Genomic DNA, 18,259 nt, shown 5'->3' with positions numbered 1-18,259 from the left:
GACTCACCACTTTAGAAGGGGCTTCACTGGTGGGCTGTGTGAGCCTTTCCTTTCATGTTAATGAAAGCAACTACACAGAAGTCAGGCAGGGTTTTGCCAGCAACCTCCATTCCCACAGTGCTAACAAGGTTGGATCCCCGCTCACTCCCCACTGCTCCACTGATGTGGGGAACATTCCCTATTAAGCAGAGGCTGCCAGAGCGTGCTTGGGGCACTGGTCCCTGCCAGCCCCCAGGTCTCTCCTCTCTGAGCTTGGAGGTCTCTTGGGGACACTATCACTTATTTTCATATGGATCTTTCCTTTGAGCTGAATACTGACGTTTTCCTTTATCCCAGCCTATCTTTTCTTCAAAAAATTCTTCCAGATTTCACGGTACATGTCCTTTTTCTGTTTTCCAACATACTCTTAGATATTTTTCCTATCTTCCATTTCTTGCCAGTCTTTTTAATGAATGGACAAAGGTAGACATGATAAAGATATTTTAGTCAATTACAAAAAGACCATGCTCATCCCTCATCCATCAATCATTCAGGGTAAGTGGAGATTTTATTTTTTAAATAGCCTAATATACAACAATTAACTAAAAATGAACCAAAGACTTACGTACAAGAGCTAAAACTATAAAACTCTTAGAACAGGGCGAAAGCTTCATGATGTTGGATTTGGAAATGGATTTTTATGACACCAAAAGAGGAGGAAACAAAAGAAAAAAAGACTTTACCAAAATTGATAACTCTTAGCTGATCTCATAGAAGTGGGGCATAGGAAGGACAGGGGTTACTAGGGCCTTAGGATGGGATGAGGCAGGGGTGATGGGGAGAGTTAACATGTACCGGGGTACAGCTGGATAGCAGGAGTAACTGAAGTTCCATAGCACAGGAAAGTATGTTTGGTAACAATTAATTGAATATTTTAAAATAACTAGTTGGGAGAGTTTTGAATGTTTCCAACACAAAGAAATAACGAATGTCTGAGATGATATATAAACCACTTACCCTAATCTGGTTATTACACACTGCACACATGTATTTATATGTACTCCATAAATATATACAATTGCTATGTACCAATTAAAAATGTCTTTACGAAAATTTTAAACTTTTGGTAATCAAAAGGACACTTTCAAGAGTGAAAAGGCAACCCACAGAATGGGAGCAAATATTTGCAATCATATACCTGATATGGGATTAATATTCAGGATATATAAAGAATTCCTACAACTCAACAACAATCCACACAACCCAATTTGAGAGTAGGAAAAGGACTTAAATGAACATTTCTCAAAAGATGATATACTAATGGCCCATAAGCACCTGAAAAGAAGCTCAAGTAGTAGGAGATACTACTTCATTTGGATGGCTATTATCGAAAAATTTTTTAAAAAAAGTATTGGCAAGAATGTGGAGAGAATCTATAACACTTTTGCATTGTTGGTAGAAATATAAAATGATATAGGTATTGCGAGAAACAGTACAGCGGTTCCTCAAAAATACTAAAAAGAACTGACATATGATCCCACAATTCTGCTTCTGGGTATATATCCCAAAGAACTGAAAGCAGGGATTCAAACAGATATCTGTAAACCCATGTTCATAGCAGCGTCATTCACAGTAGCCAAAAGGTATAAAAAAACAAATGTCCATCCATGTACGAGTGGATGAACAGAGTGTGGTAAATACGTATTGATGAAATATTCAGACTTATGGAAGGAATTCTGACGTAGACTATAATAGGACTGAGTCAGCCGAGAGATCTCAGGTAGGATGGCCTCATTACCAAGTTTGGGAATGCTCAACAGAATCACTTCCAAAGAAAACACTTGCATCAGCAAGGAAGAAGGCAATATAAGCATAGGAAAAAAGTTTTTGTTTGTTTGTTTGTTTGTTTTTAATCCTAGTAACTGAAAATCACCACCACCAGTATAAGGAGAAAGATTACCTATGTTCATTGATGATACACATTAGATGCATTAAAAACTTTTTTTTTTTGCTGTGCTGGGGATTGAACGTTTTTAAATTGACATAATTGTACATATTTATGAGGTACAAACCTCCAGACTTGACTCTGGGTAGCCTGGGAGGGGACTGTGACCACTAATGGATTATCATGAACCACAGGAAGGAAGAGTAGCAGCTTCGACACCTACACTCGACTCTTACCCCTGGCTGCAGCTCATAGTCACCTCAAGACTCAATAAAACCAAAACAAGCGTCCTACACAAACACCAAGGCCAACTACGGAGGCGATGCTCTAAGTGACCAGAGGCGGATCCCGGACATAGGTATCTGTTCAAAGCTCCTTGAGTTATTCTGATGTGCAGGCAGCCAGGTTGACCTGCCCTGGAGCACAGCTCCCTTTTAAAATTTCACCATTAAGAAATAATGACAATGCTATCTCAGAAGGAATAAGGCGGTGTAACTTTTCATTTTGATAATCTTTAAGCTAGAAAAGGAAAACAAGTTAAAATCAAGTCACCACTGTCAGGGACATCTCTCGCCCGACCACCTCTCCTAGTGGTGGTCACCGGTTGGCCAGGTGACAGAGGCTAGAGAGAACAGCGACCTGGATGGGCGCCACCTCGTGGTCATATGCATAAGTTCAGGGATCCTGGGGAACAAGGGGAGGGCCATCTAAGCAGGGCAGAAAATCTGGAAAAATTTCCTGGGGAGAAACTGCCCTGGGTAGTTGGCTGCAGTGAATGAGGTGGACTGAAGCAGTTTGCCGTTGGGGCAATCATGGCTGCTCAGGAGGCTCAGAAGCAGCAGTCAGTAACATTGACTTTGGAAGCCAGTGCAGAGAAGTATGATAATCACAATCCACGGACCAAGAAAATTGGCAGTGTGCCAGCCCCTAGGTTACCTATGCAGAGTTACAGCCCTTAATCCTATTTACATGAATAAACTGTCTACTTCTGTAACAGATTCAAGATGAAAAGTGTATCTGCTGATGCTCTCAGGAAAGTCAGGATAGAGAAAAGACATTTCTTGCCTTTTGTGACCTGATTAGAACAAATGAGAATCATTCTTTTAAATCCTTCCCCACATGTCACGAGTAATTTGTACATGCGCGTGCTCCACACAGGCTTCCTCACTCACAGGGGGCAAGTGGGACTCTTGCCATTTCCAAACACCTTGAAAATCTGAATGTTACAAGTGGCCTTTTCTTTTGAAAGCTCAAGTGCTTTTGTTTGTTTAGTTTTTCATCTGGTAAATTAAAAAAATGAGCCCATATCTGCTCCTAAAAACTCTTCAATGATTTTTTTTATGCTTCTGTTCTTCTCTTGTTGATCACTCTTTTGGAAGTATTTAATCGAAAGCAAGGGTCAAGATGTATCTCATCCTGCCTGGTAAGCAATTCACTGAATATGTCGAGCACAGGTCCACCAGCCAGGAGAGAAATACAGTTGTTTTTTTGGTACGGGGGATTGAACTCAGGGGCACTTAACCACTGAACCACATCTCCAGTTCTTTTTTGTATTTTATTTAGACAGGGTTTCACTGAGTTGCTTAGCACCTCACTAAATTGCTGAGGCTGGCTTTGAACTCTAGATCCTCCTGCCTCAGATTCCTGAGCCTTTGGGATTACAGGCATGCACCACCATACCTGCAGAAATGAAGTTCTTGAGTCTAAAACAGAGATTACCTTTAGAGTGACTGAAATAGTTAAATGTGGGTACAGATTTGAACATTTACATATCAGCAGGACTGTTTGCATGTATATTTTTATTCTGTTCTCACCCTTACCCAGGTGAGGACACAGATTATGCTACATCTTCAGACTGTACAGAAACTGTTTATGCCCTAGTAGAGCCTGAAGGTAGCTATCTTCCTGCCCCACAGTTCCCTGCATGAGTTGGCCACTGTGGTGATCAAACACAACTTTAAGCTGATCCATCTAAAATCAGTTGAGTTCAAAGACAGTCTGGTCTCATTTCGCCATTAAGATGTAGCACTCATTGAATATCGATAATATTGTATTTTGTGCTTTGTAAGTGATATCTTATTTCATTTCCCCTATTCTGTAGATGAAGAAAACAGAGGCTTAGATTAACAATGTGGTCTTTTGGCTGGAGACGGGAGTGAGTGGGATTCAGAGCCAAGTGAGAGGGTCATTGCTATAGGCAGACACCCTGGTCCAATTTTGAGCATGGGTTGTTAATCACTTACTCCCTGTACTACCCCAGACAAGCTACTAGCACCTCTAGACCTCGGGTTCCTTACAGTTAAATGTAATAAATCTAGCAATCTCTCTGACAGAGCGGAGTGAGAATTAAAGGAGAAAGTACAGAGTGCCTACAAGTGTCTGGTAAACACTCGGCAAGCAAATATAATTACTGGACTTCTGTGATACAAGGATAACTTCAGGTTTTCAAAATTCTTAGTTCTGAATGGTTTATTCATTGATGCCCTGAAGGGAATTCTAGCACATAAACACAGAACCACTAGGACTGAGGTAGGATGGTGCCCTGGAACCCCCTCTATGCATTTCCCTGCAGCTCCTACAGGGCTCTGTGGAATGCTGAGGGTGTAGTTCAGCGGAATGTCACTTGTCTAGCATGTGGGAGGTCCTAGGCTTGATCCCCAGCACCACCCCCCATACACACATGAGGGTGGAGGGGAATCTATGGATCTTGCCCACTCTACCTCTGCCTTGCTCTGCTCCCTCACCAGCCATGGTAGGGAAAATTCTCTAATTATAAACACACAGGTACACAGGTGCTCCTTACTCTATGGCCACCTCCATTCAAAGTAGCAGGGTGGCCACAGCACCTGTGACAGATAAGACATATACTTTGCCTGCAATTTCCTAGAAGTCCCCTCATTCTGCAAATGAATACGAAATGAGCAACAGGCTGCCTGTTGCTAGAACATCACACCACCATCCTTGTGGCTCTGAGAGTTTCAGGACAGGATTATCACCCCTGGCAGCTGCAGTTCTCTCCTGGAGATTCACATAAAACTCCAGTGATAATCACACTGCACCAATCTAAAGACAAAGTCCTCAACTAGTCCCTATTATGGTACACTAAAAGATACCATATGACATATCAAGTCACTCTATTGAGAACACTCAATAAATTAATCTTTCTTATATAAAACATTCATGCATGGAAAACAGCAGACTTCAATTACAAACAGCTCCAAAGGAACAAAAAGGTCACTCCATTTTCTTGAAGTATTTATATTCATGAAGCAAAGTAAACGTCATTAATTTTGACTCTGGTCCTAGGGCTTAGATGACCATCTGATCCAGGTTGACTTTCAGCTTATCACAGTATTATCTAGCAAGAAAGTGTCTGCCAAATTAACCCAGACAGAATGTCTTATTGACAAATATCATGACAAAGGAGCCCTGTATCACTGTTTTTTCTACATCCTCACAGAGAACCCACAGAAGAGCATCAGTGACCTGCATGGAATTAGCCCTTGGCCCTGGCCCGGGCCCTCTCCACACACACAATCACCATTTGCAATAGCTTTTCAAAAGCTTTGCTTGGGAATGCACTCTGGAACAGGGCAATGCCCAGAACCTTCCGAGGCTGGGTCTGGGGTCCCTGTAGGATTGGGCACAGAATGTACAGGGGAGGTCATGACTTCTGCCCACATGGAGGCTGCATATCAGTGGGGTGGGGGGAAAGTTTCAACAATGACACAGATGCCATGCCACTGTGTGGCAAGCACTATGGCTCACAAGCACAGGAGCACACGGATATGGCAGGTCCTGATGGGGGCGGGGCCGTCAATCTCAACCTCAGCAAAGGCTTCCCTGGGAAGGTGGCTGCAGGCTAAGATCTGGTGGATGTGTAGGGCTGAGCAAAGGAAAGCTGACTAGCTTTGCCCACAGTATCTCTGAGGCCTTGAGGAGAGGTCAGGATGTACTGGAGGGATTGGAAGCCCCAGAGATACAGTGGAGGGGCATAAGACTACAAAGGTGGGTGGCTGTGGCCCAGCAGGTCTCTGCCAATGACAAAGAGGTAGAGCAGTCTAACCTAGAGCATGGCAGCCTCTGAAAAGCTGTAAGAGGCAGCTGAGGATGAGGTTTGCATTCCTGAAAGATTCTTCTTCTTTCTGCTTTGGGGTATAGTGGAGACACCAGAGGACAAGAAGGAACACAGCAGGTCCAGGCAGGCACTGTCTCCGTCTTCCTCCTCATCTCCAGCCCCTGCAAACTCCAAGTTCTCCACTAGGACAATGATCCTTACGCACCCAGAGCCTGGGAGTAGTTGGTTTTCTGACAAACCCCCCACCTGCTCCATACAGACTCCTATGTTTGCATAACTGGAGTTCTGGTTAATAGACTATTCTAATTACCCAAGATGACCATCTTTTTCTGCCTATAAATTACACTCAAAGGATGATACAAATTACACCAATTAAAACTAAAACAAACTTAAATTTAACACATCAGTTAGCATCACATCATATAACAAAAAAGGTGTTAGAAAAATGCCTGCTGATTTATGAGTATAATCTGAAATGGCTTGTTAAAATGTTATGTCCCTAAGAGCTGTGGTATTTAAGGTCTCCTCCCACCTCCCACCTCCCTACCCTGGCCTCAATGCCCCCTCCCCAGATGGCTGTGGAGTCTCTGGATGCCCCTGCCTTCATTCTGCACCTGCCCATGTGGTTTTTAACATACTTCTAATGTGTCAGTCCCCTACTTGAAAAATGTCAGGGTGCCTCTCAAGTACAACCTCTGTAACCCGCTTTCCTGAACCTGCCCCAATGGTAGTTCTGTTCCTTTAAATGTAAACTCCCAAACATTCCATTTGTACCTAATTTTCTGCCTCATGGTATAGTCAGTGTTATGTCCTTAATAGTCTGCTTTCTTTCTTCTAGATACAAGATGCCTTGGGGTCAAGTACTATAAATTCCCCACGATAAATTCCTCAATGCAATCGTGGGCTATGTGGAATTTGGTGAATGTCACTTCTCACCATCACTAACATCAGGCAGATGGTTGCCTCCAACAACTACCAACTTCTAGGTTTCCTTACAGCTCAGGAGTAACAGATGATTCTGCCAAGGTGAAATTGTCCATCGAAGGCCCTGATCCCCCATGTTTCCTCTCCTTTGGGACTTGGACCACTTTTCTCTTTTAAAGCATCATTTTCCTCCCCCATCATTAAAGCAAAACAAAAACATCATCTCCTTGTTTCCCAACTCTTATCCCTTCTCAATGCTGCCACGTTCCCTAGAGTTGTCGTCTCTGGCCCTCCTGCTTTTAGTCACATTCTGCCCTCCCACAGCCCAGTATTTTCCACCCACTCGCTTCTTCCAAAGCTCGAGGGCCTTTTAAATTTCCAGAGAGAAAAAACTACAGCCAGATGGAAAGACGAGCGATGAGTCAAATGGTAGGAAGGAGCTAACAGTCAACTGGAATAGGAATATGAGCGGGCTGACCCTTTCACTAGACTCAATCCTTAGAATGAGAACTTACTGAAAATCACACACCCTTCAAGTTGAATCCTCTTGAATTTAGACCCTTTCTTCTCTCACACCCTCTCTTGTCCTGGGGGACAGTCTTGCCACAACTTCCCAATGATGCCAAACATGTGCTTCTGGCTCTCACAGTTCCATATTCACCAAGGACCCTCCTCTTCTACCACATGAGACATCTAACAACTGGATTTGTGATTACCTCTCCCCAGCTACTATAGTCCCAGGTCCATCCCAATACCCCATCACTGGGCCATGTCTCCTTCTCTGGTTCCTCCCCTGCAGACACTATAAGTGACTGTTCCCAGAGGGGCAACCCCAGGTAGCTCCAGGGTCTTCCTGGGTGAGCTCTTCCATTCTCAGGGCTTCAACACACATACAAGTCCACAGCCTCCAGGACAGAGAGCTAAGAGGCCTTCTAGATGTCTCCTTCTCCTTGGGAAGCCACACAGGAGAAATAGTTTTATCACTTTTTGATCACATCTCATTTTTACCAGTCACACCCAGACACACAAATAATAACCCACAAAGCTGAAAGTGATCCTGTGACATCACATAGTGACATTATATAGTGTCCCTTTGCTTTCGTGGATGAAAACAGTACAATAGAGATGCAGATGTGAAAGTTACCCTTTGCTAAGCCTGTAGTATAACAAAAAAAATTTGATCCTTTGGGCAGAATTCCTGGCATGCAACTTCAAAAAGCCTCAAAATGTCCTCTATGACAGGAGCACTTTTGTTATGTTAATGAGGTGACTCAGGGTGGGCCCCTAAGTAGCTTTACATTGGCTGTTGGTCCCCAGAAAGTCCAGCCATGGGATTAGAATGTTGGAACTTTGAACCAGGTGCAGTGGAGCAAGCTTGGAATTCCAGCAGCTCAGGAGGATTGCAAGTTCAAAGCCAGCCTCAGCAACTTAGCAGGGCCCTAAGCAACTTAGTGAGACTGTCTCAAAATAAAAATAAAAAGAGCTAGGGATGTGGCTCAGTGGCTAAGCAACCCTGGATTCAATCCCCAGTGCAAAAAAAAAAAAAAAAAAAAAGATTGGGACTTTGGGCCAAAACACCTCTAGGGAGAAAAACCTGGAGATTGAGTTCAATCACAAACTGAATGACCTAATTAATCATTGTACAAAATGAAGCCCCAATAAAAATTCTGGACAGGGAAGTTCATTGGAGCTTCCTGGTTTGCCAACACATATATGTGCTGGGAGGGTGATTCTAAGAGGAAAGGACACAAAGACTTGCCCTTGCCCTCTCCCCACTAGCCCTCTTGATCTGGCTAGTTCTAATTTAGATCCTTTACAATACAACTACAATGGTAAGTGCAGTACCTTTATGAGTTCGGTGAGTCTTTTAGCAAATTATCAAACTTGAGGGAACTATGGGAAACATCAACTTTATAATCAGTTGTTCAGAAATGCTTGTGGCCTGGGCATCAGGGCCCTCTAATTTGTGGGATTTGTACCAACTCCTGGTGATTTGTGCCAGAATTGCCATACACCCAGCTGGTTTGACTGGAATGAAGTGCCTACTGTGTGCCAGGAACTTGACTAGGAACAGTTCTTACAGTCATTAATGGAGCACAGTGCCCTGTCTTCTGCCTCCTAGAGTTAATAATAAGGTGCATGCAAACATGAAGAATCCAAAATAAGAATCTCATCATTAAGCTCTGGATTTTAAAAAAAATCTACACCTTCTGACTAGGCTGAAAATCACCTTAAGTTTAGTTTTTTCAAGCAATGGTTCTTTGTGACATTTCCTTAGAAGTGATCAAAACAAGTCTATCAGTTAAATTCCCTACCCTCAAAGTGGAGCTAAAAATGTTGTATGAACATTTAGCCAGCTGTCAGATACCTGAGCTGTTCTAGAGATCTACAGACTAGTAGAATATTCCAGGATCTCACTGGAATCAACTACTGAACCTGAAACTGTACTCTGCTCCTAGGGTCAAAGTCCCATGTGTAAGGAGATCTGTATTGGGGGAGGGGCTGTGTTAAAACAAGGCTTGGGCCAGGCACAATGGCACATGCCTGCAATCCCAGTTACTCAGGAGGTTAAAGCAGGAGGAGTGCAAGTTTTAGGCCAATATTAGCAACTCAGCAACAGCAAGACCCTGTCTCAAAATAAAAAATAAAAAGTGCTGGGGGTGTAGTTCAGTGGTAAAGCATCCCTGGGTTCAATTCCCAGTACCAAACCAACAAACAAACAAAAAACGATGGCTACAGCCAGCATTAGCCAACAAAACCTCACAAGGACACAACAAAAAGAAACTATAGACAAATATCCCTGATGAACACAGATGCAAAGATCCTCAATAAGGGCTGAGGTTGTGGCTCAGAGGTGGAGTGCTTGCCTTGCAAGAACTGGGTTCTTCATGTGTGAGGCACTGGGTTTGATCTTCAGTACCACATAAAAATAAATAAATAAAATAAAGTTATTCTGTCCATCTACAATTAAAAATTTTTTTAAAAATATTTTTTAAAAGATCTTCAACAAAATACTAGCAAATAGAATTCAATATCACATCAACAACATAGGCTAGATAAGATTGGTTTCATTCCAGGGAATACAAGGATGGTTTGATACATACAAATCAATAAATAAAATACATGAGATACACAGAAGATAAAAGTCATACTGTAGAGGGAGAAAAACATTTTATAAAATTCCTTCATGATAAAATCCCTGAGTAAATTAGCTATTAAAGAAGGATCACATCTCAACATAATAAAGGCTGTATATGATGAACCCATAGTCAACATCATGTTGAATGAGAAAAAAAATGAAAGCATTTCCTCTAAGATCAAGAACAAGACAAGGGTGTTCACTCTCACCACTCTTATTCAATATATTGCTAGAAATTTTAGCTAAAGCAATTAGGAAATAAAAGACACACAAACAGGAAAGAAGTTAAATTATCTTTGCAGATGATATGATTCTATACATACAAAAACCTAAACCAAAAGACTACTAGAACTGACAAAGGAATTCAATTAAGTAGTGGGATATAAAATGAGCATACTAAAATCAATGACTTTTCTATACACCAATAATAAATTTGCTAGGAAATAATGAAAGAAATCCTATGCATAATAACCACAAAAACAAAACAACAACAACGAAACACCCCATAGGCAGGAATAAACTTAATTAAAGAAGTAAAAAGACCAATGAAAGTTATGACACACTAAAGAAATACATTGAGGAAGACACTGAAAGGAGGAAAGACCCCACAAGTTCATAGTTTAGAAGAATACTGTTTAAATGTCCATAGTACCCAAAGAAATCTACACAATGTACTCCTCCACAAAATACCAATGACATTCTTCATAATACTAGGGAAAAAAATCCTAAATTTCATACTGAAACACAAAAGACCCTGAATAGCCAAAGCAAACTTGAGTAAAAAGAGCAAAGCTGGAGGCATCACAATATCTGATTTCAAGATAAACTATAAACCCACAGTAATAAAAACATCATGATATTGGAACAAAAATAGACACATCGACCAGTGGAATAGAACAGAGAACCCAGAAATAAATCCACACATCTTCAGCTAACAAAGGTGTCAAAAACCTACAATGGACAACAAACCTCTTTACAAGACAGAAACTTGACCTCTTCCCTCACCCTGCACAAAAATCAACTCAAAATGGGTCAAAAACCTCAATGCATGACATGAAACTCTGGAACTACTAGAGGAAAACATAGGAGAGACGCTTCAAGATATTGGTACAGGCAATGGTTTCGTGAATAGGACTCAAAGAGTGCAGGAAACAAAAGAAAAAGTTGACAAATGGGATTATATTAAACAAAAAAGCTTCTGCACAGCAAAGGAAACAATCAATAGAGTGAAGAGTGAACCTACAGAATGGGAGAAAATATTTGTTAGCTATCCATCTGACAAAGGGCTAATATCCATAATACATAAATAATTCCCTTTACAACAAATATCAAGTAATCCAATTAAAAATGACCAAATGATCTGAACAAATACTTTTCAGAAGAGAAAATATAAAGGGCCAATAAATACATGAAAAAATATCTTTAGCTATCAGAGAAATGCAAATAAAAACTACAAGATACCATCTGACCCCAGTTAGAATGGCTATTACATTAAAAAAAAATTAACAAATGTTGGTGAGGATGTGGGAAAACAGACACTGTTGGTGGGAATGTAAATTAGCACACCATTATAAAAAACAGTATCAAGATTCCTTAAAAACTAAGAATATATCTACCATATGATCCAGCTATCCCAACCCTGGTTATATATTCAAAGGAAAGGAAGTCAGCATAAAAGAGATACCTCCATACCCATGTTTATTGGGGCAGTATTCACAATAGCTAAGAATCAACTGAGGTCTCTCATTCCAATAATGGAATGTATAAAAAAAGTATGTTATATATACACATTGGAGTATTATTCATAAAGAAGAATGAAATCCTGTCATCTGCAGGAAAATGTATGGAACTAGAGGACATCATATTAAGCAAAAGAAGCTAGACAGAAAATCAAGCATCACATGTTCTCTCTCATATGTAAAAATTAAAAAAAGAAAGAAAGAAAAAAGAAAGGAAGAAGTAATTCCTCTTCTACTTTCAAATCTTCCTTCCTTCCTTCCTTCCTTCCTTCCTTCCTTCCTTCCTTCCCTCCATCAGGAAGGATGACCTGAAAGTAGAAGAGGAATTACAAGGGACTCTGCAAGGGGAAAGAAGGGAGTGGGGAAGGAGTAAGGTTAGAAGACAGGTGACTGGACATAATCGGTACACAATGCATGCATGGATGGAAATATCACATTGAGTCCCATTAGTTTGCAAAATTAATATGTGCTAGCTGGGTGTGGTAGCACACATCTGCAATCCCAGCTACTCAGGAGGCTGAACCTGGAGGGATCACTTGAGCCCACAAGTTCAAGACCAGCCAGGAAATGTAGCAAGACTCCATCTCAAAAAGCAAAGTAATATGTTAATAATTATAATAAAAAAGAAAAGAGGCTCTGAGAAATATCAAGACCAAAGGTCTGTCCACTGGGATCCTTTATATTGGATTGTCTTTTCTCTTCCCAATGTGGGAAACTAGCAAGAGGAAGGATCCATTAGCAGATCTTGGTGGTCATTTTATGCCACTTCCTCATTTTACGCAGAAGGACACTAAATCCCAGGGAAGTAGACTGTCCCTAATGTTCTCTAAATTTGCTGCTCAAGGCTATCTTCTGCAATCAAGGCAGAGGCTCAATTTTCAAAAAGACACATTATGGTCAGCCTTATATTTTCAGAGTTATGGACTCAGACTAGGGACTGGAAAAGTCTCTTTTAAGAGTCAGCAGACCTTCTAAGTATGGACTCACAGGCCTCTCCATCTGCCTCCAGGTAAATGCTTTGTCTGAGAGGTCAGCTTAGCTGTAGGGGTACATGAACTGAAGACCCAGGGTATGGCTTTAATTGTGAGAGGGATGGGGAGGTTAGGGCATGAAGGCCCTGGGAGAGGATGACCAGGTAAGAGCAAGAGACCTAGACTACCCTGGGGGTCAAAGACCATAACACACACTCCCAAAAACAAGTGCTCTGGGAATGTTTGTTAAATGCTGAATAAAAATATCTTATTTTGTCCTCTCCCATGGTGCGGTGTGACAAATCCACCACATAGTCACCCATGAGAGTTTAGCCCCCAACTTACTCCTAGCATTCTTCAAGTCTTGCTCCCTCCCATTTGTAGAATCATCAGAATGAAAGTGGTGAATCCAGCTTACAGTACAGTCGGCCTTCATCCATCAGAATTCTGAGCACAGAGATTTTTGACTGTGGTTGGGAAATATGCACAAAGTTTTGGGCAAGCACAGGCTGACACACAGACAGCCCAGTGATGGATGAGATCAATTTTTGAAGGCTTTCTGCCTTCATCTTCCAGGTTACAGATGTCAGATTTTTATTTTTCCCTCTCAGCCTCACGTTTTAAACTACAACCTTCCACAGAGCAAACACAGGCATCGTTTTATATAACAGAAAATGAGTCACTTAATGATAAATTAGCATTTTAGAACTTGTGGTCTACTACAGGACTAATTCAATTCAGTTGGTGGTCAGGGAATAAAAACTTTAAAAGGTAGTTATACTCAAAGCTAAGAAATGCTTGAAAAACTAGTAATCCTTTTTATATTTTAGTTATCTAATGTATCAATAAGGCATCACATTTATCAATAAGCATTAAAATGTCAATTTTAAATTATTATTAAAGTGTTGATAAACATGATATATGTTACTATATCAATCAGTCTTCTTGAGAGAGGCACCAAAAGGTTCCAGTTTATACGGGTCAGGTCTGGTTCTTACCAAACCCCAATGCTCAATCCAGTACCTAGCTTGTAAAGTTTTATTAAATAAAGGATCAGAGAGGAGGCAAAATGGAAAGGAATAAGCATTTCCTGATCACTTCCAAAATCAATTTCCACTTGGATTAACCAAAAAGCCTATCTTGAATGTTTAATATTTCACCTGCTGAATATGATATGATCTAGGATTTTATCCAAATTGGTCTTTTAAAGCCTCCTTCTCATGGAGCCTGTTGTAAATGGGGGCAATCAGGCAGGAACAAATGCCACCATCACACTCCTCACCTGCCATGTCGATGGCAAAAGGCCTGTCTGCTCTCCAGCCGGTGTACCAGCCAACGACTTTTCCATTTTCCACCAACGGACGTTCATAGCGTCGCCCACCAACCAGGCCCACTGGCCAGACAGAGACCTTGCGCGTGGTTCGCATCTACAAAAGGGGGAAAGAGATGTGCTTTAAGTTTTCTTAGAGAAAACACACAAGGAAAGGAACATGATCCACACAAAAGGATGGGTTGGTGGTACAGATTTCAAAAGATGAAGGTTTCCAAACAGAAGCCTTCTACAGGTATACCAATTCATTATTGTTTGGCCACTTAGTGCCCTTAGCATCTACTAGTATAAATTTAGCTGGTTTAAGGCTCAAGCCTTAATAGAAATAAAGTAGGTGTCAATACTTGATCACTTATTTGAAGCTAAGTTGAGGCTATTGAATATTTTCCATTTGTTTCAAAGTTGAATCTTTCAAATGATACTTTGTATCTTCTGAAGTGAGAAGGTTTAATTCCCCTTCAGGGAACTTTATAACTCAGTAAGAGCAAAACTTGCACTCCGAAGAGCCTTAGAATGTCCTTTCTTCAAATTTACTGCTGTATAAGGAGGATCATGAGTTCAAAGTCAGCCTCAGCAAAAGCAAGGTGCGAAGCAACTCAGCGAGACCCTGTTTCTAAATAAAATACAAAATAGGGCTGGGGATGTGGTTCCATGCTTGAGTGTCCCTGTGTTTAATCCCTGGTACCTGGGGGAAAAAAAATTGTACTGCTGTATATACACAGACATCTTGGCTGGGGCATTAATAATGGGATCCAGACACAGAACAGTGGGCATCCTATACAGTGACAAAAAGAAACACACACCTTAAAAATACCTGCCTGCCTTTCAAAGCAATCAGGCCAAACTAGAAGATAAATGCCTCACACAGTTGTTGAAGTAGTTGGTCCTCTTCCTGCCACACGCTTATGATGCTGGAATACCAGTTGAATACTTCCCTCAACTGAAAATTATTTGCTGTTCTTCTTTAAGAGGAAATGCTCGCAAGAAAGCTTGTTAATTTCAGGCAACATTTTCAAGGGAAACCATCTCCATTGCCATCTTCTAGCTCACACAGCACTGTAGTGCAAATTAACATTCTTCCTTGGGCAGATGCATCCCATGTTGGCGCCCCTGGCTGTCAAAGAACAACTCCTGCTGTTGAGGTAATTATAATTTCAACACCAGTGCTTTATCTTTTATTTGCAATGAAATTGAACTGGGTCACAATTGGGTAACCCAGGGTTAAGATACCGATTATCAAAATTTTAATGAAAGAAAGAACAATGATATACTGGGAAAGATTTTCAAACACATTTGGAATAGAAGTCACGTTATTAGAGTGAAAGTAATTAGAAGCTCCCACTAGCTAAGCATCCAATTTCACATAATCTTAATATCCTACCTTGTTCCAGTAAGAGACCTGAAGGGCCTCAAGCATTCCAGGTAAGGAAAAGTCTCATTGCATTGGTCTCCCTCAAATCTGAAACTACTATTTTTTATATTTCTATCACTTTTTCAATAAATTAATCACTATCTTGTGCTAATTCTAAATTTTATAATTAAAACATCTTACTGAAGTAGAGACAGACTGCAAAAAAAGTGCACAGTCCTTACAATAAAAAAATAAATAAATAAAAATTAAAAAAAGAGTGCACAGGTCCAAGACTGTTATTTTTTAAAAGGACCGTTTGCAAGGCTAGCCCTTAGCTGGGGAACTTGGCTTTGAAACATGTCTCACACTGATAAGGCTATTTGCTGGTTTGGGAGCATTGAATACCCACTTTACTCTTTAGAATCGGAAATTTTGGTAGGCAAGGGGTAGCTACAAGACCAGCCCTTGGTAAAAACCCATCAACTCTAAGCTTAAACTGGTTTCCCTGGGCATACACACTGCACACTTGCAGCTATGTTTCTGCTGCTGGAGGGAAGGTGTGCTCTGTATGCTTACTCATGGGAGGGTAGAACAAAGGAAGCCAGTGCAGATTCCTCCAGATTCTGCCCTATGTCTTTAGCCTTCCTGATCCACTGTGTTCCTACTGTGTTGCTTACAGTATTCTCACAGTAAATCTTAGCCATGAGTACAATTATTCACTGAGTGCTGGGAGTCCTAGGAAATCTCCAAACAAGTGGGTGACCTTGGGGACCCCTGAAATGTGGATACAGAACAAAATGAACATTTTAAAGTGTAAAGTTTGGCACAATTTGACATATATATGTACCTTGGAACTGTTACTACCATGAAGATAATTAACATATCCAGTACCCACAGAAGTCTTTGTGATGTTTTTAAATCCATCCTTCCAGTTCTTCTCCACATGTCCATCCTCAGGAAACCACTGGTTTTCTTTCTGCCACCACAGATAAGTTTACATTTTCCAGAATTTTATATGAATGCAAATACGTAGCATGGTGTGTGTGTGTAAGTGTGGCTCCTTTCACTCAGCATCATTATATGAAGATCTGTCCATCTGCAGTGTGTATCAACAGTTCATTCCTTTCTGTTGTGGAACAGTAGTACTCCATTGCATGATTAGCAGCTTGTTCCATCTGCTGATGGACATGTAGGTGGTTTTGAGCTTTGTATATTAGAGATGAAGCTGCCATGAATATCTGTATACAAGTCTATGTGGGTTTCATTTTTAAATATTAATACCTAGGTGTGGAAGGACTGCATCACATATTTAACTGTAAAGAAACTGCTAGATTATTTTCCAAAGTGTTCATGTAATTTCATTCCTATCAGTAATGTATGAGAGTTCCACTTCCTCTACACCATTATCAACACTTGGTATGGCAAGTCTTCAATTTTAGCAATTCTAATAGGTATCAGTATTATCAACTGGTTTTATTTTCATTTTCTAATGACTACTGATGTTGAATATCTTATTGTACTTATTGTCAACTGCATCTGGTGAAAACTCTGTTCAAATCTTCCCCCATTTTAAATATTGGTTGTTTTCTTACTATTAGAGGTTCAGTGTTTATATGTTCTACATACAAATCTTTTACTAAAAGTGTGACTTATAAATAATTTTCTCTCAGTCTTTGGTCATGTTTTTATTCTTGTAACTGTTTTATGAAGTATAAAATTTTCATGTTAATCAAGTCCAATTTCTCAATTTTTTCTTTTCTGGATCATGCTTTCAGTGTTGTATCCAAAATATCTTAGCCTAATCCAAGGCATGGGATTTTCTCTTCTTTATAGTTTTAAGTTACACATGTAGTTTATGATCCATTCTTAACTTTTATATATGGTATGAATGACTGATTAAAGTTCTTTTTTTTCCTTTTCCTTTTTGTTGTATTTGCTTGTTCCAAATGTATTTAATTGTCCTGGAACAACTGAATTGCTTTTGCATCTTTGCCAAAAAGTCAGTTGTGCATGTGTGTGTGGATTTATTTTTGGAAGCTCTATTCTGATCCATGGTCTATTTGGTGATCACAATGCAATACAACATTGTCTTGATTTACTGTAGCTTTTTAAGTCTTCTAATCAGGTAGTGTTAATCCTGCAACTTTCTCCTTCATTTTGGAAGTTGTTTTGACTGTTCTAGGTCCTTTTCCTTTCCAAATAAATCTCAGTTTGTCAATTTCAGCAGATGTTGACTGGGATTGCACTGAATCTGCATATCAATTTAGTGAGGATGACATCTTAACAAGATTGATCTTCTACCACAAACGTGATCTTCCTCCCCCTTTATTTACATCTTTTATTTCCCCTAGTCATGTTTAGATAATTTAATTCTTGATTCAATATTAACATTTAATGTGTTTACATCCTAGGTCTTTGTCACAGGTGGGAACAAAACAGAAAATACACTAAATTTTTCACCAAAATAGAATTCCCTGTCCCCAACTCAGTCTACTTTCAGGCTCCTATTCCTTCATGTACTGTGGAGAATGAAAACATTACAATTTGTTTTACATATCAAACATGCCATACATACAAAGAAACCAAGTTCAAACCAATAAATACATATTTTAATTAAAGGGATGGTTTTATGTCTATAAGGCACTAAAAATAGTAATGTGTTCTTTTGGGAGAAATATTTCCTTAAAGGCTCTGATTTTTTGTCTCCTAAACTCTTTTTGCCCAGAGTACTAAATTTTCAAATCTGTGAAAAACTAGTAAGCAGACCCCATTTCAGATTCTATGTCCTCTTGATAGGGCATGA

At 40.2% G+C, this 18,259-nt stretch overlaps 1 protein-coding gene across 1 annotated transcript in view; it reads right to left on the bottom strand.

Annotated features, from left to right (window-relative positions):
* B3gat2 (beta-1,3-glucuronyltransferase 2) overlaps positions 1 to 18,259 on the bottom strand; it is a 65,092-nt gene that overhangs the window by 15,778 nt on the left and 31,055 nt on the right. The window contains exon 2 of the mRNA XM_047557848.1: positions 14,058 to 14,202. Coding sequence (XP_047413804.1) covers positions 14,058 to 14,202 — 145 coding nt within the window. The remainder of the gene's footprint in view (positions 1 to 14,057; positions 14,203 to 18,259) is intronic.

This window comes from Sciurus carolinensis, chromosome 7 (genome assembly GCF_902686445.1).
Source record: "Sciurus carolinensis chromosome 7, mSciCar1.2, whole genome shotgun sequence".
Classification (NCBI taxonomy): Eukaryota; Metazoa; Chordata; class Mammalia; order Rodentia; family Sciuridae; genus Sciurus; species Sciurus carolinensis.
The sequence above is the reverse complement of the archived record's forward strand: the minus strand, read 5'-3'. Positions and strand labels throughout refer to the sequence as shown.